The following is a 22678-nucleotide window of genomic DNA, read 5'->3' on the forward strand; positions in this document are numbered from 1 at the left end:
TGTTTTAATGGGCAAATAAATTGATTCCCCCTATATTGCTGCTATTTTTAATTTTTAACGTAACTCTTCATTTCTGAGCAAGAGCAAAACAAGCAAAAAAAATTTTTCTTGACATTTCTAGTCCTATTCTGCACTCTGAAAACACTTCAGTATGATAGTTCTCATGAAGCATCTTAGATTTTGGAGCAAATTGGTTGATCTTGGAAAACAGATACAACTCCTTATTTTCACTTGCTCCAGTCAGTAATGATTCTTACAGACAGATTCTTCTCAACCTGACCGCACCAAATTTGAAGTGTCTGAGATACGAACCTTGGCAACAACTCCTGGCATCGAGAAAGTTACTGCTTCCTTGCAGGGAGCACAGACTGCATGGGGTTGTGTTCGCAGGGACAGACAGAGGGTGGCCAGTCTACTGAAATTAGCTTTTCGAATTTATCATCTACAGTCAGGTTACTTGCATTTTTCATCAACAGGAGGAGAAAGCTGCTAATAAGTGAGCAATAAGCATGTACAGACCAGCAGAATGGTAGGAATATGCCTCTGTCCCAGCCTTCTGAATGCCAAATTAATTGCAGCAACAAGGACTAGACTTTTCCAGAGAGAAACATCATCCGACCCACCTGGAAGAACTGCTGCCTGGCAAACTAGGAGAGGTCACGCAAAAGGTCAAAAATGAGACTGATGTTTGACTGTTTATCTTCAGTTCAGGGTCATGAATCAGAACTGAAAAGAACTGAAGGACATGCAAGAAATGCTGACATAACCTAGGACTCTTCGGCCTGAAAAAAATTATGAAATGGGCATATAGCAGTCTTAAACATAGAATGACTAGTATCTGAAAGAAGGACTTATGGTTGAAGGCAGCAAGTGTCCAAAAGCTGCTGGAATCTCATTAAATTATTTGCAAAAATTAGAAAAACTTGATTTTGAGGGAAGCCAGACTTTTTTCTTGTAAAATGGTTGATAGCTGCAACGAACATACAACAACAGCATCTAAGAAGAGAAAGCAATAACAGCATTCTTACTGTTAGTTCCTGTCTCATCTTGGCTTCTTTTTCTACACTGTAAGTTGGAAATGTTGCTAGTGCCCCTACTGATGAAGAAATGAGGCACCATTTCTGGTAGCCTAAGTTTCCAGCACCCTTATGATGACATGCCCATGGTTGCCTCTTCCCCCGTAACAGTTTGGGCCAGAATAACCCAAGACATTGCTGTGTACCACTGAATACAAGTTTCAATTTGCTCAGGTTTTGCAGTAATTATGACCTGGAATTTTCATGGGAACACACTTCCTCTGAAATGGAAGGTTAACTTTTTGTAGCTGGGAACATCATATTTCTTTCAACAAACAAACTTCTGGAAACAAAGTGTAACACACAACCTCTAATTATTAACACCTTTATCAGTGTCCATGCATTCATTTAAACCAATATTGCCTGGACTGAAACTATTCCAAACACTGTCTGTTTTGCCTTAAACCATCTTTCATTCACAGTTGGCAACATCCTTATAAATTCGGAATGCAGTTTGTTGCAGTGTAATAAAGAAACTTGTAAAAATAGCTTGGTGGTAATTAACTTTTATAATTCTAGGGGAGTATCAGGCAGAATTTATGATGTCATGCAGCAATGAGGGAGGGAGTGTTATGTAGCTCCATACACAATGAGAAAACAACAGGGAAAGGGGAATCAGGGAAAGGGGAATCAGGGAAAGGGGAATCAGGGAAAGGGGAATCAGGGAAAGGGGAATCAGGGAAAGGGGAATCAGGGAAAGGGGAATCAGGGAAAGGGGAATCAGGGAAAGGGGAATCAGGGAAAGGGGAATCAGGGAAAGGGGAATCAGGGAAAGGGGAATCAGGGAAAGGGGAATCAGGGAAAGGGGAATCAGGGAAAGGGGAATCAGGGAAAGGGGAATCAGGGAAAGGGGAATCAGGGAAAGGGGAATCAGGGAAAGGGGAATCAGGGAAAGGGGAATCAGGGAAAGGGGAATCAGGGAAAGGGGAATCAGGGAAAGGGGAATCAGGGAAAGGGGAATCAGGGAAAGGGGAATCAGGGAAAGGGGAATCAGGGAAAGGGGAATCAGGGAAAGGGGAATCAGGGAAAGGGGAATCAGGGAAAGGGGAATCAGGGAAAGGGGAATCAGGGAAAGGGGAATCAGGGAAAGGGGAATCAGGGAAAGGGGAATCAGGGAAAGGGGAATCAGGGAAAGGGGAATCAGGGAAAGGGGAATCAGGGAAAGGGGAATCAGGGAAAGGGGAATCAGGGAAAGGGGAATCAGGGAAAGGGGAATCAGGGAAAGGGGAATCAGGGAAAGGGGAATCAGGGAAAGGGGAATCAGGGAAAGGGGAATCAGGGAAAGGGGAATCAGGGAAAGGGGAATCAGGGAAAGGGGAATCAGGGAAAGGGGAATCAGGGAAAGGGGAATCAGGGAAAGGGGAATCAGGGAAAGGGGAATCAGGGAAAGGGGAATCAGGGAAAGGGGAATCAGGGAAAGGGGAATCAGGGAAAGGGGAATCAGGGAAAGGGGAATCAGGGAAAGGGGAATCAGGGAAAGGGGAATCAGGGAAAGGGGAATCAGGGAAAGGGGAATCAGGGAAAGGGGAATCAGGGAAAGGGGAATCAGGGAAAGGGGAATCAGGGAAAGGGGAATCAGGGAAAGGGGAATCAGGGAAAGGGGAATCAGGGAAAGGGGAATCAGGGAAAGGGGAATCAGGGAAAGGGGAATCAGGGAAAGGGGAATCAGGGAAAGGGGAATCAGGGAAAGGGGAATCAGGGAAAGGGGAATCAGGGAAAGGGGAATCAGGGAAAGGGGAATCAGGGAAAGGGGAATCAGGGAAAGGGGAATCAGGGAAAGGGGAATCAGGGAAAGGGGAATCAGGGAAAGGGGAATCAGGGAAAGGGGAATCAGGGAAAGGGGAATCAGGGAAAGGGGAATCAGGGAAAGGGGAATCAGGGAAAGGGGAATCAGGGAAAGGGGAATCAGGGAAAGGGGAATCAGGGAAAGGGGAATCAGGGAAAGGGGAATCAGGGAAAGGGGAATCAGGGAAAGGGGAATCAGGGAAAGGGGAATCAGGGAAAGGGGAATCAGGGAAAGGGGAATCAGGGAAAGGGGAATCAGGGAAAGGGGAATCAGGGAAAGGGGAATCAGGGAAAGGGGAATCAGGGAAAGGGGAATCAGGGAAAGGGGAATCAGGGAAAGGGGAATCAGGGAAAGGGGAATCAGGGAAAGGGGAATCAGGGAAAGGGGAATCAGGGAAAGGGGAATCAGGGAAAGGGGAATCAGGGAAAGGAAAGGGGGAGGGAAACCAGACAAAATCTACCATTAACTTAATGATCAGAATTAAACTAACCTTGCTGACGCTGTTTGCTTTATGGTAAATCAACCCAGCTTTGATCCACTGGTAGATGGAAGTATGTCAACCTTTAATGGCTTGTTGGGAGTTTTCAGTTGCCAGCAGGACTTTTTCTTACCTGTCATTCATTATAAGCCACATAACTCACTCCTCCCCACAGCATGGCTTGGAAGCTCCTCCTTATTGGTCCTTTTTTTTTTTTTTTTTTTTTTTTTTAATGCACACTATCATGACCTGGGTCAGAGTTGGGATGCACTCTCATTTAACGCAAGAGGTAAAGGAGGAAAAAAGAATTAGCAAGTAACAGCACATCCCCAAGCCTTGTGCCTACTTAGCCAGACCTAAGCTAGAGTGAGATTTTGCAGCATTAGACTTTACATATCCAGGTATGCTAAAAACCCAACAGTCATCCTTCTTAATGTAGCAATGGTTAAGAAGAGCATTTGAATAGGATGTTGGGTATGTACTGCTACAGGAGAGAAGTTGAGTGTATGAACCACAGCCAACAGCTCTCAGGCAAACTTTGAAAACCCAATTTGAGCAAGATCTGAGTTTTAGACTCCGAGTTTTAGACAACTTTGACAAAGCTTTTCCAGCAAGGTGTTAGATTCTGTCTACGTTCCATAGTTAGTTCATGGTTCTCCAGCATTAATAGAAATAATTACATGAGTCTGGCAGCAGAATGGAGCCCTATATTCCTCCCACCAGCACAATTCCTAAAATAGCTGTATTTAGAAAGGATTCTAATATATTTCCAAAACCTGCAACATGCTGCACTGAACTGACATACCAAGGATATGACTGTGTCAACACAAACTCTTCACATAGCCTATATGAAAAGAGCAATAATGAATAATGCTTAGGTTCCTTCTGATAAATACAGTCCCTGCAGAGCAGATATTGTTTATAGATGGATTTACTTAGGTATTAAAACCATAAGTTGGAGCACTGATCATAAGAATGATTGCAGGGTTGAACTCCAACAGGTATGAGAAGTCAACCACTGGCACTAAGATACAGCATTATCACGCTCAGAACTGAAGCAGTTAAAATAACACTTTACTGCTCATTTAACTATACAGTAAATAGTTAACATTCAAAAGAAACCCAACTCCCAGAGAGGAGAAAACACCAACTGTTCAAAAAACAGGTGACAGGAAAAAGTACCCTGGGATTTTATTCTGAGGGATTACTCAGTGTTTCTCACTTGTGTAAATCCAATGCTCTTTTTGCACATGCTTGGGCCCTTCAGGAAGTTACCTTCTACATCAATCTTTTAAAAAACACTCCCCTTTTCAGCTAAACCAAGTATGACTGTATTAGCAGAACAGTCATGCTAATTTTCCATTGCCTGTAAATTAATGTTCATACTCAGAAATTTAATAGGTTTGTCAGGTATCCTTCCTTCTCAGGGTCCCTAGCCCTTAGATGTGCAGAGACAACTTAGGACTGGGGAGAGCTTTGTTCATTTCCTACATCTGTTTCATTTAGAGAAAAGTTCCTCCTCCTAGGTCATCCAGATCAGCTCAGGTAGAGAAACAACATGCTCCCAGGTTTCTCATATGCTAGGCCAGTTAATTTTACATGAGGGCTTTTGGCTGTATATCTTTATGTCAGTCAGACTTCTGCCTCTGCTGATCCACTCACATTAATAAAACTATTTAATGTAGGCCAAGCTTTTTATTTAATTGCTTCTGATAAAAAGATATCAATCAACAATTGTCTACAATACTTTGCATGGAGAAAGGTCCTAAATACCCCTTCAAGAATTGGAAGCAACAGAAAGGAAGAAGTATCAAAAAGGCAAGGATAAGTAAATCTCACCAGTTCCATCACCTGTTAGGCACTGTGGCTAAACTGTCCAGTATATCAAATAAACACTTAATAATAAAAAGTTTTTCAGTTCTTTACTGGACTGAAGAAGAGAAAGAGGGAATAAGAAGAGGAAAAGAAGTATTCAGCAATATTTGCAGTCAGTTAGGATGAAGACTGCATGTACGATGGACAAGCAAAGGGGGGAAAAAATGCCACCAAAACCAGAGTTATCATCTAAAGGCAAATTACTGCTTAACAGAAAAATGTATGTCGAAAAGCAAGTAGCTGCATCAAGTGTTTCATGTCAGACCATAGCCAGTAGACATCTCTGATCTATTGTGTTCATCTCAAGTAGAGGCATAACAGCTGTTTAATGCAGATCTGGCAATCTTCTTTCTTTGGGCATAATTCTCATAAACATACACACCTCCCTGATTGTTCAGACAAATCTGTTTAGCATTTTGATAACAAAAATGATGGGCCCCTTTAAACTTAAGCCAATCTAAATATATTTTTGAATTCAAAAATGCATTTGCCCAGACAAGTATGAAAATCAGGTTTTGTGCTATTAGTGTAAGGATTGTAGCAAACATTTTAAAATAATTATTATTAGCTAGTATTCTTATTGGTCTAACTATTAACAATTTTTCTCATGCTGAGGATAAGTCAGGTGAGAATAATGAGAACTGGCTCCTCGCAGCACATTTTGAAGGACAAAAAGGAATTTTGTTGTAGTAGCTTTTTCTAATTTTAGCCATAAGCATACATGTGCCTTGGTCGGCAAATAAATGCATTATCACTGCATCATAGAGTTTATGCTAAGAACAATGCTTTGAACCTCAAGTGTTCTTGAGGTTCATTGAGAATGAAGTACTTTCAGGGCTGGTGGGCTTGTTATTTATATGGAATAGAAACCCTCTTTGAACCAAGGATATGCAGTGTCTTTAAAATACACAAGTAAGATTACAGATTTCCTGGGCTTCCACCTGTTCTCTTAAGTGCTCTTTACAAAGCCTCTCTCCAACATACCTTTTTAATTTTTTCCCTTTTTTCACCACTTCCTTTCTCTTTACATTTCTCCCACTGTTCTCTAAACAGAGGTTCCCTGGCTCACTTCCAGCTGAAGCATAACTCGTTTTCTTTCTCTTCTGATATCAGACAGAATAAAGAATGTGTTTTACATGAGCTTTGCAGCATTTCATTCAACTTATCTTCTAGTATCAAAATACTTCTTCTCTTGTAAATGAAAAACTGCAAGGTTGCACATTAGCAAAACCTCTCATTTATGACACTACGGAAGACCTGTTATCCTACTGTTGGAATGTTTTCTTAGAATGAACCCAAAGAAACTGCCAATTTCCCTCATTTTCAATTCACAACCTTTCACTCTGTTTCTCAAGGAGTAATGTAATATTCTGGGAAGGTAACAGCCTTCAGCCACCGGTTTCACCAGGGATGAGGGGGAAAAACTGCACAAGAATTACAGGCTTCATGATACTTTTTTCAAAATTTTCTCTTGCCTATTGGCAGAAATTATTCCACAAGCAGAGGAAGACAGTTTTCTTCCCTGTATGCCCAGACACAACAACCATCGTAATAAAAGACAACAGAATCCCATCACAGAGCATTTGCATAGCTGTGAAACCAACACTTAGCAGTTTCTTTTAATTTTGTTGAGAGTTTGGTCGAGTTTGAAGCTTTTTTCAAAATCTTCAGAGGCTTGCTTTACCAGGAATCCTGTCCTGGACTTAACAGGTAAGTCCTCTAATATGCTAAGGAAACTCATCTCATCAGTGAGTCTGGTCTAACTGCACGTTAGCCTGATACTGCTTTGGGTGCCCAGGACCCAAGCATTCTTCAGGTTCTTGCCTATTCTTCTTACTTGGAAACTAAGCAGTTGCCTATAATCTAATCTCTGAAGTGTTGCTGACTGTATTGTTGTCCTATCAACACAGCAATCAATCCACAGCTAGCACCTACTCAAACTGAACTTAATAGTGATCTACCATCAGAAACAGAGGTTCTGTGTGCAAGACAGAAGTGGGAGGAAAGACAGAAGAAAGTGTACAAAAATGATTTATAGCTTTATTCCCCAAACAATATTCCACATTATGTACCACTGCAAAACGTCTTTTAAATTATACTGATTTGTGCTTTTGCATTGGAGTTATTCATTTCTCTTTAAAAAATGCTCCAAAAGTGCATTTCTTTGATTCACACCAGAAACTTAGTTCTAAAGCAGCTCAGTCCCCTTAGACCCTTATCAAAGCTCTTCAGCTTAAATTTAAGTCCTACTACCCATCATGGTTTTAACAGGACTATACACATACTTAAGTTAGTAGGCCAAATCCTCTTTCACTAAATCAATTACATACATTCTAACATTTAAATCTATTTCTGTGGATAAGTATACCAAGATTTAACCTAATATTTTAGATCATAGCAAAATACCCATTTAGCAGCATTATATTCCTTTGGTTGACAGCTTTTAAAAGACACTACCCATTTACATACAGTTCAAGTATTTAATAGTTAGAGTTGCCTTGATTTTGCTTCTAAAGAACTGAAAGTGACTTATTAGCTATTCCTGTCAGCAATTAGGTTATTGAAATATCATTCCAACAGTTAAAATGTAATTAAGAAAAAAAATAAAGGGAGACCAAGAAGTCTTTGCAGACACAAAACTTCAAGTAGAAAAAAACAGGTCCCAATTATGTAAGCTTCTGTTAACAGGATAGATATGGGTATGTATTTTTTAATGTACTTTACTATTTTTTTATTACTCCTGAAATAGTATCCTTAAAATAATTTCAGATATACATTTTTCATCCCTGGCACTTACTCCATAATTCAAAACTGTTACTGGCCTACAGCTGTCCTATTCAATCATTTTCCAGCTCTCCTACTGCTTTTAATTTTCTTTCATGTTTTATATACTCTTAGGCACACAGTTAACAAGGTTTACTTTAAAAAGACTGTCCACCATGCATTTTTTGGCCCCCTCTTCTTAAGTCACAAAATAAACTGTTTTATGATGGTCATAACTGCTATCAAGTTTATATCTCTCAGTATTTTAGCAGATTCTTTCCCAAGAATCATTTTTAACAAAAATGAGTGATTTACTGGTTCTGGGAATATATTTCCATCTACTCAAAGGGGAGATCTCTCAACAGCCAGGTTGATTCACATCAAAAGCCACATACTCACTTTCCACCAGCTCTAAATCAATCTGGAGAAAAACACTTAAACATGAATGAAAGAAGGGAGCCCTTTGACTCTGTTTCATGTTATGACAATGCATGCCTATCTGCTCACTGACCTAGAAAATAGCCTTAGAGCGGTGAGCAGTTACCTTTGCCAAATGTTTGGTCATGAGAGTTAAACCACCCCTTCTAAGATTATATCACACATTGGAAAGCGGAGCTATCATCACAAACTTCTTTTGCCACATTATAGTATATTATTCACACTTCATCAGCACATTTCATTGCAATTAAATCAGTGTAGGCATTCACTTTATTTTACTGCTTTTCATTATCAAGGTAACTAAAACAATGGAACTAACTAGTTTGGTCTACACTTCTGGTAACTTTGGTAACCACACCATGATTTGTGGATATTCACTACTTCCCATGTATCATATATGCATATAAGCATTAAAACTATTGCAAGCATATTTGACCTAAAAATTTCAACTGCTAGAGGACACAGAATAACCAACTATACCTAAAAAGTGCATCTTCTGTAGGAAAATGGATTATACCACAGGGGTGTTTCTTCTCTCATTTCTATATTATACTAGGGGAAAAAAATATTTACATTTTTCTGACAGAGTAGAATTAATGAATAAGGTCACTACATAAACTGCCTCTTAGGAACAGGTTTAATTAATTGGATCAATATGAGATGCACATGTAGGCTATCTTAAATGAAATTTTCCATCCTCAGAGATCACCACTAATACCCCAGTCTAGGACAGTTGCAATACACCCAGTACAATAGCTTACTGTATTGGCTTTTGCTGATGTCCCAGGAAGTGCTATATATCCTCATTTATGTCACTTTCAACACTGAGATAGGATTCCAGAATTTGAACCCAAATACTACAGTCCTCTTTTTCTCTGAGTTGAATAATGCCCCTGATCCCAGGAAATTCAGTTACAAGTCTACAAGTTTTTCCCCTTAGCTTCATCTTTAAGGTTTGATTGAATAATGTAACCATGCAGTTGGCAGGTAAAACAGCAGAAATTCAAAGCAAGTAACCACATAACTCTGCTGAGATGCATTACAATTGTGATGGGAGCTTTGTTGTGTTTCTACCCCTTACTGACCCAGCAATAATTCATTGGTAAAATGCAGTCTCACATATGACCGAATGCTAGCAGCGTTCTCACTTCCCCCCCCTCCTTCAGCCAACCCACTTCAGAAAGGGTTGAAATGTTCAGCACTAAGATTAAGAAAGCTTCTCGGGTGGCTTGCAATTACAGTATCATGTTAGGTTTTTATTTCTGGTAATACCATTCAAAGTGTGCTCACAGTAGCATAATAAAAATTGATACTAATTAGGTAATAATAAGTGAGACCTAGAGCATATCAGGGGGATTAATAACCAGATGAGAGGTGGGACAGCACAAAGTCAGCCTGAGGCCACAACCACCCCAGCTAGCTATTCATTTTGCCAGGAAATACCTCATGTGATCTTTACTGCTATTAGAACCTGTTTGGAATTTTATTCAGAACGAAAATAAACATCTTTCTCATATGGCTTTAAATCCCCCCAAGTGCTATCAAAATGAATTCTTTGATTACTACTGCTGCTCTTATATTTTTCCAGAAAACTTATCCTCAGAAAAGGATCAAATCCTTCTCCCTCTGTCTTCCTCCTGCATACACACCAACCCCCAATAAGCTTTTATAACCATATTAGGTTTGGGGTAAAATGCATCACATTTTCATTCTATTAGAGAAATAATGAAAGGAGGGACGGCTAAGTACTTGAGCTGGGTTTCATTCCAAATATTAAGAAAAGCAAACACCATGCCAATAAATATAAAGCCTCAGAACTTGAGAAAATAATACCTTTGTGAACCTGCAGGTCCAGCAATCACACATTCATCCACCTCTACGAACTGGAACTGACTAGAACAGGTCACAAAAATTACACCAGAACACACAGCTAACGATGCTTAAATTGGTTAAGGACATAACAACTGATTGTCCCTTTAAAGGTTAATTGTAGACCTGCCAACTGAGTGACCTACATTTGCCTGGTCAAAGCATCTGTGAGAGGGGGGAAAAAGAAATACTTTCAGAAAGGAAATTCTGTTTTGACATTAAATGACACACTCTTCCTTTCCATTGCTCACAGGCCTAGAAATGCAAACTGGCCCTATACAGGGTACAAAGCAGAACAGCAGACTTTCACGTCAGCTGCTGGCAGCAGAATAAAGACCACAGAGCTATAGCCGTGTGAGAAGTTGATGATTTTTGGATTATTTCCTCAGTGCAAATCTTTTCTCTCATTCCTCTTCCAAATACAAAAAGAGCTTTAGGGAAGCCCTTTCCTTATTAACGTATTTCTTTAAACTTGCACTATTTATGCAAACCTGCTTTACTTATTTCATTATTCTGGTAATAAATGTAATTTTTTCTTTCTGCTCCTAGGAACCACATACAAAGCACACATCATGCCTACAGAAGTGGACATAGAATTTCTGCAGCTCCACCATGAAAGTTCACTTGTAGAGAAAGCAAAGGTGGCAGTTGTAAGCATCCTAACACTCAGCACATCCGTGTAAAATTGCGGTTTTGTCTTCTCTATCACCAAAATAGAGAATTGGAAATGAAACACTTAAGAAGTACTAAAACCTAGTCCATGAATGATATTTCTTTTTGAGATGTGTTTTCTCTCTTAAAGCATGTTATCCTTTTGCATGCCCATATTACTTTTCCATACTTGCCTCTCTATAAAGATGTCTAAATGCTTTGATATTTTTTCCACTGTCTCCTCATCCCTGTTCTTATTCTATGGTATGCCCCACGCATCTTATCTAGGTGAAATAAAAAACAAGGCTGTGCTAATGGGAACTCAACTTTTCAAAGCTGAGAAGAGCTCCCTTCCTTTGCCAGCAGACAACCCGAAGAACCATCAGCTTGTTTTCTGTGTTTCCACCCTCATTCCAGTGACTGACTATAACTTCCCAACACATTTCAGTTATGCAAGAACTCTACTTACAGCACTATGATAAAAAGGGGAGCACTTAAACTTTTCCAATTAGGCTTCTAAGTGTAGGTTCCTCAAATCTCTCTCTCCCTGAGCTTCATGTGCAGCCGGGGTTTCTAAAGCCTAATTGAACCACATATGACCTAACTTTCAAAAGCTGAAAATGTGAGTATCCTCTTCACAGACAAGGTACGTCAAAATTTATCATATGTAAATGATATTTTGAATTTTGCTAAAGAAACTGAACAGTTCTTTGTCAGCCGCCTGGAGCAGGCAGAGAACTTTTCCACTTGTTGCTAAATGACACAAACATATCTGGCTGCTTTGAAGGACTGCTATTGCTGTCAAAATGTATTTGCCTTGGAAGCCATCCAATTCCATCTTATCATGCTATCAAATGTGAACTTATCTCAGTCACAGATGTCCATCCCTCTTCTATTGTTTTATGGAAGTCTGCTAAAATTACAGCTTTTATATAAAGTCCAGTACAGTAAATAGGATACCCCAAAAACTTTCCACTGACTGTACATACTGTGAAAACACAGATTTTTTTTTTTTTTTAATAGCCTGGCACCAATTTCCAATATCACCCATATAGTGAACATTGAACACTCTTATACAGTATAAAAATCATGTCTAGAGTAACTTACATTTTGAAATCCATTTTCTATATATCTGACAGGACCAGTAATTTCCTTTGCAAAGGTTTGTACTCTGGATTTAGCAAATTAAGGAAAACTATTAGGCTTGTCATTCTAATAATTTCATTTTCAAATAACATTTTTTGTTCTCATTCTGTTGTTACAGTCACCACCAAAGAATCTGAAAGTTATGCAATACAACAGGCTTTAAAGCCACCAGGGACCCTCCTAACACAAGATGGAAATAAGTTATTACGCAAATAAGATTAAAACACTGACCTTGAATCCACAGTCTTTTGCCAAGGGGCAATGTGCGTGTGGGTGGAAAATCAACTGTGGTACAGAAGCTTGCACTGTGCTTAGGAAAGCACAAGAATTTTCAAAAGCAAAGGCCTCCGTCATACAGGAAAGTGGAGGCACAACGGACAGTATGATCATTTTAGTATTTCATATGGCGAGGCAGTTATTAGGAAATAACATAGTTTCACTTCTGCACACAGTCAATATTATTTTCTGCTCATTGTCCTCCCATGTTCCAGCCATAACTGCAGTGATTGTTTCAAACCGTTCCAGTCTCTCCTGGCCTGCAGAGGCCACCACGGCAGCAAGGGACAGCCTGCGGGGATGGAAACCCAGCTGTGCCAGCAGCCTGGCAGCAGGTCTGCTGCAGAGGCCAGGCCAGCTGGGATTCCCTTGGAGACTGAGGGTGCCAAGGGGCTGGAGCAAACAGGCTTTGAATGACTTTGTGCTGACGGTTCAAGGCCAGGCTTCCAATATTAGTAATAACCCAGCTATGTGCTACAACCTGTATCTCTTACGCTGTGCAGCTGAGAACAGAAGTGCATTATAGAAAAATTATTAAGTAGGAAAACAGAAAAAGAAAATATGACTTTTGTCTCAATGCAGTCATGTTAACGCTGCTACTAAACGCCTGCCTCTGGCATTCTCTGAATTTTTATAAGATTATCAGTGCCATACTGAAGTCATACTCCATAGCTCTAGGCTATCTATTTGCATGGGTTTGAAAGAAAGACAAAGCAGTGATTAAAGGAAATGGCCAACACCTAGGAAGATCAACATCTGAACAGCTGTTCCCCCCTTTTGAAATTTATGCTTCACTGAGACAACCAGGAAGCTAACAGGTTAATTTCTATTTTCAAATATTCTTTTAGGTGGAGAGTGTTTCTTGCAGGGGCTGAGGATGTCTATGTCACCAGCAACAGTGTGTCCTACTGTCTTACTCCAGTCAGATTGGAATATTGCCTCTAGGTAACATTCTTTTTTTTGCTTTGGGTCAGCAAGATGTCTTTAAAAAGGGAATTACATTTGACTGCTTCACCTAAGAATCTTAAAGCAGCAGATGATATGAAGGAGGGTTTTTCGGTTTGGGGGGTTGGGTTGGGGTTTTTTTGTTTGGTTTGGGTTTTTTTGTTAACTACCCCCAAAAAAATCTCTCCATGCATCTCCCAGAAGAAGGCTGAGAGGGAAAGAACCAGAGAACTGCTAGAATACACAGTCTGAGGAAAGATAGGCAGAATAGAGACGTTTCAGGAGCACTCCCTCCCAGGGGATCTCCCTGCCCATTCTCAGTTTCCAAACTGGAAACACATCTATTTTCCTTTCATACATCTATAAAAAAAATCTGATCGATTGGTATCTAAGAAGAGAAAAAAGTGTTTCTCCAGAAATTGGAAAATTAATTGGAATTAATTGTAACAGCACAGTTCCACCCAGCCTTAAAGACTGAACAGCTAATATTATGAAATTGATACATACAGTGTTTAAAATATTCTACGTATTAAACACCACATTGTTTAGTTTCATCAAACAGGAAATTTCGCTAAAAGAGGTGGTAGAAAACAAAAAAGGAAAAAGAGAAAACAAAAAGCCCATAAATAGAAACCCTTTGAAAAATACAAAACAAACCTAGAGTTTTGACTAGGAAAAAAGTGAACGGGCAGTTTGCAGTTCTTTATGAAAAAAGTTTGATGAATCTTTTTTTCAACCAATTAAAATCAGAATGGCTATTGAAGTACAGAATCCAATTATAGAGCTTTTATTATTATGGTGAAGATGGAAATATCAAATGAGAGTGTAATAGAAAAGGAGAAATATCTCAATAAATCACAAAACAAATCTTAAAGGGAAATAAGATGATCTGCCTAGTACAATTGTAGAATAATTGTATCTGTCCTTGGGTATTATGACATAAGTAGTCAACAGGGAGGACAACCTTCCACAGAAGATGGTAAACATTGTAAAAGTCAGTCTTAGTCTTTAATAACTTTTCCGTAAGTATTAAAAAAATATCAACTCTAATCTGACATGTCATTCTTAAGATACATTATTCATAGCAAGAATAAAATGCGTGCATGGACACATACCTCTTTTCTGGCTTGGCATTCTGCCTCTGGGACTGAGAATGCCTGCTGCCTCTCAACGCTCCTCTGCTCAGATGGCTGTTATTCTGGCCTCCCGAAGAAGCAGAAGCCCGAAGGCCAGCCCAAAGCTGGTCTTCACTCCTGTGAAGTGGCACAGACGTACGGATGGCAGAAATGACGTGGCCAGGATAAGCAGTCAGCGAGTCCTCACGGTGGCGGGAATTCTGATGAGGAAGAGTTCTCTCTGAGGCCGGGTACTGCCGTCCTGGCCTTCGGTAGCCCCTTTCGCGGTAATAGGCCGGGAGGCAGGGCCGCGTTTGCTCCATCACACCGCCACTGCAGCTCCGAGAGCAGGCGGACCAGGGGCCCCAACTTCCCCACATGCCTGGGATTCCTGCACCGCTATCCTCAGATGCATCTCTTTGCTCTTCTATCCTCTGGGGAACCTGTAGACACAACAGATGGACTTAGGAACAAGAATTCACACTGTAATAGAGGAAAGCACTAATACCCTTTTCAAGGCATTCACTCTGCAGTCACAAGTGAAACCGAATGACAGAGGAAGTAACTTGTCTTATTCCCTGTCAAATGGCTGCCTATTCTGCCAGTATAGGAGGAGGTCTCCTACAGCCATCAACCATTCAGGCCAAAAGTATTTTTTGGACTATGTGGATGGGAATAGATTTTCTTTAGTTCTCAGCAATGGAAAACATTGCATAATACAAATTTTGTATTGATTGAAAACTGTTATAATATTAGCAAAGCCAGGAAGTAAGGTCATTTTTGGTGACAAACTCGAGTCAACAGACACTGACTGCTCTCTTCCACTCTGATGCCTCAACAACGGACATTGCTAGTGGTTGCAATAATATTTCAGGAACTCCCATCTAATGCGGAACTTTTTAGGAAAGCAATAACGTAAGAGGACAGGCTGATTTCCAACCAGCCAAAAATACCGCAATAGTTAACTCTTGTATTATCACTTTTCCCCCACCTCCCATATTAATGCTTCAAGGAAAAGAGCTTTTCAAGATGACCCACCCAAACCTACATTCACAGAAATCCCCATCAAATGCACTAAGACAGGACAAATTGTTTGTCTCGGGTGCTCAGTGCCACTTAGCCCATACTCACCATTCAGCAGCACAGGGAAAGCAAAACAAAGAAGAACCCCAAAGAGAGAGGGTTTTTCTCTTGAAGGAAGCTAGGGAGGATTAGGAAGGACAGGGACTGTTACTCAAGCTGTGGCCAAATATTTAAATACCCTGACCTAGTGGTTAGCAAGGTATCAGCACAGCCTAGAAGTTAAAACAACCTGTCCCCATCTCACTGCGGACTTGTGCCCCAAGCTTTACCCACTCCTGAGCTAAATATAGTCAGTGTTTCATGCTGGGTACTCAACTTTGTCGCACAGAAATTAGATCCATTTTCATTAAATGCATAGTTTTTCTGTTGTCATTCTATTAGTGTTATCATTATCATTATTAGTTTCTTCTTTTCTGTTCTATTAAACTGTTCTTATCTCAACCCACGAGTTTTACTTCTTTTCCCGATTTTCTCCCCCATCCCACTGGGGGGGAGGGAGGGAACGAGCGGCTGCGTGTTGCTTAGTTGCTGGCTGGGGTTAAACCACGATGCTTCCCTTGTCCAGCTGTCTGAATTACAAGTTTTCAAAGCAGGCTTCCAATGTCTGATTCTCACAATTATTAATATGCAGAATGTTCTTTTAAATGAGCATCTTTTAATAGTTTATTTATATTCTGAATAACCTTTGTACCAACAAATACACACACATATCAATTCAATTAGGAGGCAAAAAAGGCACTGTCCACAAACAAATGCTTGCCATACCTCTCCAGCCCTATTCAAGTATGTAGCTACCTCAAAGTGAGCTTTGGAAAGACAGCCTTGTCTGTCTGTATGTTGCTTCCCCCCCTTCAAAGGATGACCTCCTAAACACGTAACTTCCATTAATAATTCTACCTCAAACAGTATTGTAGAAGAGCAAAAGATTAACATCTACATACTTTGCCTCTAGTCACAGTTAACATGTGCAGTCACTAACTGAACTGCAAACCACCTATGCCAGTGAGCATACATTACTGATCAGCTAGCTATAAACATGGCAGGCTTTGGTGGAATGTGGTTTGCAAACATGGGTTGAATACACCATTACAATATGAAAAGCCAAGCCAGCGCAGGGTTTGTGGTGCTGCTGTGTAATAGTCAGTTGTGGTCTACATAATCTGAAACATTTCCCCGCTCTGAGATTGCTCTCACACTTTCATCACCAACCACAGAAAAAACTGCATTTAATTATAACTTGTGAATAATAAAAAGCATCTGCATTAGTGTGATATGTTACCCATTTTGCCAATGTTATTAGAAAACAGGAGCAGATGTCTCTGTATTTAATATATCTTTTTTCTGTGGGTACCCCATTTGGCATCAGCCTTTTAAATCCAATAGCCTGTACAACCTAATACCATATAATGTCAAAATTATGAATAACATGCAACAAGGTCTTGGTTTCTGGCTGTTACATTTGCTTTCATATCCAATAACAGAACACCACTGGCTCACAATTTGACCAACTAAACAAGCTACTCTTCAGTTTGTGATTTTTTCACTGAATATTCACTGTTCATACTTACACTACACATTCATGTAGCTCTACCACAGACATAAAATGAGAACAGTTACACACAGAGATACTCTTCTGGTCTGACCCCGGTTTGCAGTAAAATTTGCTTATTATAAAACTAATAGTCCTTTGTTATCAGACAAGTCAGGTTTCATTTGTCTGGACTATTTCTTAATCATTTCTGATGGTTCAGTACACCTTTTTTTAAAAAGCCAAAGATGCTCATGCAGGCAACAACTAAAATCTATTAGTCTGCAAGCAACTCAAGTCACCACTAACATAAGAAATATTTCATTATGCAGAAATAGAAACTGATACAATAGCAGCAAGTGTTGACCTGTTGCAGAGAGAACTTTCTGGCTGCCAAACTCCATTGCAGCAAGAATTGTTTCAGATAAAATGATGCTTTAAATGACTGAAGGCAATGTAAAGTAATTTCACACCCCTTAATCTTCACAGTGAGAGAGTTCTAGACACAGCAGAAGAAGGTTTAATCTAGCAAGTTAAGTAAGAACATAATAATAAAACTAACCAAAAGGTAACAACATAACGTCTTATTCTGATGTACAAATTCATCAATACTATTTAGTTATGACAAAATTGAGACAGGAATTTTCAGTAGCAAATCAGGTTATGCCCTTTTATTTTTAAGGTCTCTGTTTTCTTACTCTGAGAAAGATGGGGGCTACAGACTAATCTTTAGAGAAGATCACGTGATTAATGGCATAATCTACTCAGTGAAACCTTCTACGAAAGACTGAATAAATTGAAGCCACTTAGTTTAAGGAATGGAAAACATAGGGGTCAATAATGAGTCTTCTGAACAGTTTGCATAAATAAATACAAAGAGCTGTTCATTTTCTCTTTGCAGCAAATTGTTCTCCATGTCTATGGAGCCAACACAGAAGTAACTGGATTTTAAATTTAATCAGAGGTGATCCAAATTAGCTAGTAGGAAAAACCACTTAGTGGAAAGGCAGACAAACCACGGGAACAGATTGCCTGAGGAGATCCTGGCACCATGGAAGCTGAGCCCAAACCTCTACCAGGAACAAGTAAGGTGTAACTGATCCTTCTCCGGGGCAGAGGAGCTGAAGTACAGGACTCACAGGTCACTTCCCATCCTTTGGTCCTACGATTTCCAAGTTACTTTGTAGCCAGTAATGAATTCTACCACAGCCCTAGGGTATAGCCAAGAAATTACAGGTAGCTACGGGAGACAGGTGAAGTATTCCAGAACATCTCAGAAACACCACATATTCAGAGATTCCTGACACTAGGTCCCTCCTCCTCTCCCTTTAAAAATTACCCATTAAACAGCACACATTCTAAAGGGAAGAGTTTGAGCCTGCATTGGGGAACAAGTGAAATGCATACTGAATTTTCCTTGCCAAGTTAAGTCATGAAAGTAATTTCTTTAATAGAATTGCATAGCCTGCAAAAGGGAGAGATCAACTAACCCATTGAATCTACTTTCCCATAGTTCATGATTGATTCTTTCTCTAGGTGACCTAGTAATATTCATTCTAACTATAAATGCACCATCAAAATATTTCTGTCTACTGCAAGTTAATCAACAACCAAATATTTTGCTCTACAAGTTCAATCTATTTTCTCCCTTAATTTCACCCCATAATTCTAGCCCTTTCTTTCTTTCCTATATATTTTTCAGTTACTTGGCAGGACAAGGTTTGTAAGTGGAAGCAATACATTTCACTAGGTACAGCTGTACAGTAAGCAATGTAAAGAAAAGTAAGATAAGCTTTCAGGTGTGCAAGTGCTTGCAATTTCTACATCTGCACTGACTCCTATTGTGAGAGACTGAAAGAGTTAATGTCTCAAAAGTTTTGGTGGGGCAAGTTCTGCTTAAAGACAAACCCTGCACAGCAAGGAACCAAGGTGAAAAGCCCATCAGCTCAGACATCAGCAACAGGAGGGGGAGGACGTGCTGGAGGGTGCGCAGCTCCCTCCCTGTTCTGATAAGCTGTTCTGATACAAAGATCAAACAACGGCCACATCTGCAGGGAAGGAGAAGTTACTCCCCAAACGACCCCCAAGCCCAAAGGCTCACAAACTTCTCATTAGCCTGACCAGTTCGGGTGCCCGCCCGGAGAGGGGCAAGGATGATAAAAGGACACAAACTGAAGCCCCGGGTGCGCAAGCCCACCGGGACTGGACCCCTCGGCTGACTGCACCAACGCTGGACCCAGGACCGGCGAAATCTCTCCGTCATCTTCTCTCTTTCCTTTTCCTTTTCCACAATCCCTACACCTCATCCCTTTAAGACATAAAACCGTTGACCAAGTCTGAGACTAAGAGCGGATCCAGCCGCCCCTGGGCCCTTGGAGTCTAGAAAGCAAGGGGGTCTGCTCTGAACCTCGTGACTTGACGGGAGGGATCTCCTTATTCCCTGAATCGATGTATATGGTTACCCTGGGTTACGTGGTTTACAGAAGTAGTCTTATGCCAATTCCTGTTGTGAGAAACTCCGCCACCTACTATCAGGCCTCCCCAGTTCAGTTTGCTTCTGTCATGAATAAAATCTTTAACTGATCGTTTGATATCATTTCACCTTAATTTAGCCCGAGGGAATTTTGAATTAAACATGACTCCCTGGTCTGTCCAGTCTGGGTCGTGACACCTATCAAGTTGCTATCAAAGATTTTTTAAATCAGAAATTTTCTTCCTAATGACTGTGATGTACCAAATATCTTCAAACCTGTCACCTTTCTAACAGTGAGTGGCAAACTGAATTGAGGCTAGATTTGTAGAAGGGTACTTGCAGGGTCACTCTTCTCCCTTTACGTATCAGCACTCTGCATCCCTTTCTGTTCTTCCACCCCAGTTTTCTTGTATTTTGCTAGTTTGCTACTTTCATAAACAGGAGCTGCATTACATTCAGGTTTTATTCTGACAGTCGTCTTTTTCAAATTAGGTAGTTTCTAAAACAGTCTGTTGGGGTTTTTTTGGGTTGGTTGTTTTTTTTTTTCCCCAAAACATCATTCATATGTAGAATAAATGTATGAGGTTAGTGTGTACAAAGTATATAAAACTAAAATTTCAGAAAGGAAGTACTTTATTCACCTAAATTGAACCTGGCTGAACAAACAAAAAGCCAGAAAAACACCCTTATTTTAAGTGGTCACAAATGATCTAATTTAATCAGAACCTGTTAGAAGGTCAGAACTACTCAATATTGGGATTCTTTGTTTAGAAATAATATAAGAGAAAAACATCAATACCAGCCCAAAGTCTGTTTCAGGCACAGTTAAGCAGATAAGAGAATTCCCCAAAATCTTAACGAAAATACCACTGTGGGCAGGCAGTCTATGGAACTATGTCATTTCAATTTTATTTTTTTATTTTTCTAAGACATACTAAGAATATCCCGGTTTCTTGGAGGTTTGGTTTTTTCCTCCCTGTTTCTTTGGGGTTTGTTGTACAAGATCTGTAAGATAATACTTGTGATTTAACTTACTGTTTTTGAACACCAAACAGAGCAAGCTAATAAACTTATTAAGACAGCAGAAGTCAACACAGAAAAGGGGGAGGTGTTTATCCACATGGCAAACAAGAAAACAAATTCTAATTCATCTGTTTTCCTTCATATTCCCCAGGTCCATGCAATATGCATCATATTTGCTTCCTTGGGTTAACTAACCCAGTTAAGAAAGACAATTAAAAACATATCACCAAAATTTTCTCTCAAAGGAACTGTGTACAACTCCCATGGACGTAAATGCTAACTAGGCATTTGTTCTGTTCTGCATACAAGACCTTCATACTGATTCCATGCAGAGCTAAATAAATGCACATGGAATATTTAAGACCATGGAATTTAATCCTAAATGCAGAACTAAAAATCCATAACTAGCATTCAACATTACCATAAATTGTAGAGGAACTACAGTGCAATTAAGTTTGTTTGATTTTAAATATTTCACACACACATTTTACTTATCTTTAAGCATAAGTATGTAGATCACACAGTTACAAAAACTCTGTATAAGATGGGTAATACATTGAATAAAACTGAAAGCAGAATACCTTAAAACACTATGTCTCTTGCTTCCTTAATTACATCCACTATTTTTTATGTTCTGAAAAAAAAAAAATCTAACTTTATATTCTTTACTTGCTTACTTCCAAATTTTATGGATTTCAGAAATTTAAAGTTAGCCTATAGAATTTTAACACACTTAGTAGCTTTTAGGCAGACTAATTCTCCATTAAATCACTGCCTAATACAATAGTTGTCATTCCTGTAGCTTTAGACTTATGACAAGCATTGAGTTTTTCCTCACTTTTACTATATTACAACCTTAGATCTTACTGAATTAAACATGCTACTAGTAGGTTGACACAGACTACATTTTAAATAGAAAAACAATTTCTCTTTAATTCACATAATTCAGCAATCACTCTGATCCTGAATCAAAAATTCCAGCAAAAACTAGGAGTCCACAAGCTATTGAAATACATAGTAAATTTCTGGTGCCACCTCTGTCAGAATTTCAAAATAAGATCTGCATCTTGGGATTTCAGCAGCAGTTGTTGAAACTATACTATGCAAGAATGTCCCTGAAGAGGAAGCATCACCTGAACTGAAAGCCACAAATATTTCAAACATAACTAGTTGTGCGTGAAGACAAGGCCTGACAACAACTGATTTTAAATACTGTAGGATACTTCATCCTATTAAACTTCAGCTTACACACAAATGAACTGTTCAGAAAAGTAGCAAAAAGTGGATAAATCAGAGGTCCATTTAACCCAGTATTATATTTCTGACTGCATGGAAGAAGCAAAGGTTTAGGAAACTGTAAGAACCAGGACATGTTCAGAGACACCCATGGACCCTCTGTTTTCAGCTAATCAGCAATTTAAGGGCCTCCTTTAGCTAATCACGATATTCAAATTGTTTTTCATACCCGCAACTGGACTTAATCTCCATGAATACAATTAATCTCTTTTTTAAAATATTTCTAATCTTGGTTTCCAAAACATTATGCATTTTACATTGAAAAAGTGCTTCCTTTCCTCTAGTTAAACATGCAACCTGACAATTTCACTGTGTCTCCCAAATTTTTTCAGTATGATAAATGAAGAATGATCATTCTGTATTCTCCTTAACCATACCATGATGTTTGATTTGAAATCACTGACACAATCCAATTCCAGGATTTCTCTCTGAAATTCAGCAGTCCTGATCTGTTCAGTCTCTTTTTGTATGGAAAGCAGGCCAGAGTTCAGGCTGTCCTCATTCTCAGCACCTCTTCCACTCCTACATTTTGACATGGGTGTGCAATGATGCATACAGTACTCCAAAGGAGAATTAATGATGGACTTTCACAGTCGTAATGATAATAATGCTTGGTGACAGTACATACCTTTTAACCAACGATGTATTTAAGTAAGCTGCTATAGCCACAGCCAATGTTACCAAGTATTTTGCAGATACTGAGCATGTTATAGCAGTACAAATTCAAAACTGAAATGGGATACAAGACAATGGCAAGCTTTAAACCTGAAGATACCTAAACAAAATCAGACATTCCTGGGTTTTTTCCAATTTCAGTTTAGATACAATAATGTTATATTTCATAGATTTAGTTTCTA

The 22678-nt window shown here is 39.5% G+C and overlaps 1 protein-coding gene across 1 annotated transcript in view; it reads right to left on the minus strand.

The window, feature by feature from the left end:
* THSD4 (thrombospondin type 1 domain containing 4) overlaps positions 1–22678 on the minus strand; it is a 339077-nt gene that overhangs the window by 280409 nt on the left and 35990 nt on the right. The window contains exon 4 of the mRNA XM_052808192.1: positions 14419–14861. Coding sequence (XP_052664152.1) covers positions 14419–14861 — 443 coding nt within the window. The remainder of the gene's footprint in view (positions 1–14418; positions 14862–22678) is intronic.

This window comes from Harpia harpyja, chromosome 14 (assembly GCF_026419915.1).
Source record: "Harpia harpyja isolate bHarHar1 chromosome 14, bHarHar1 primary haplotype, whole genome shotgun sequence".
Lineage (NCBI taxonomy): Eukaryota > Metazoa > Chordata > Aves > Accipitriformes > Accipitridae > Harpia > Harpia harpyja.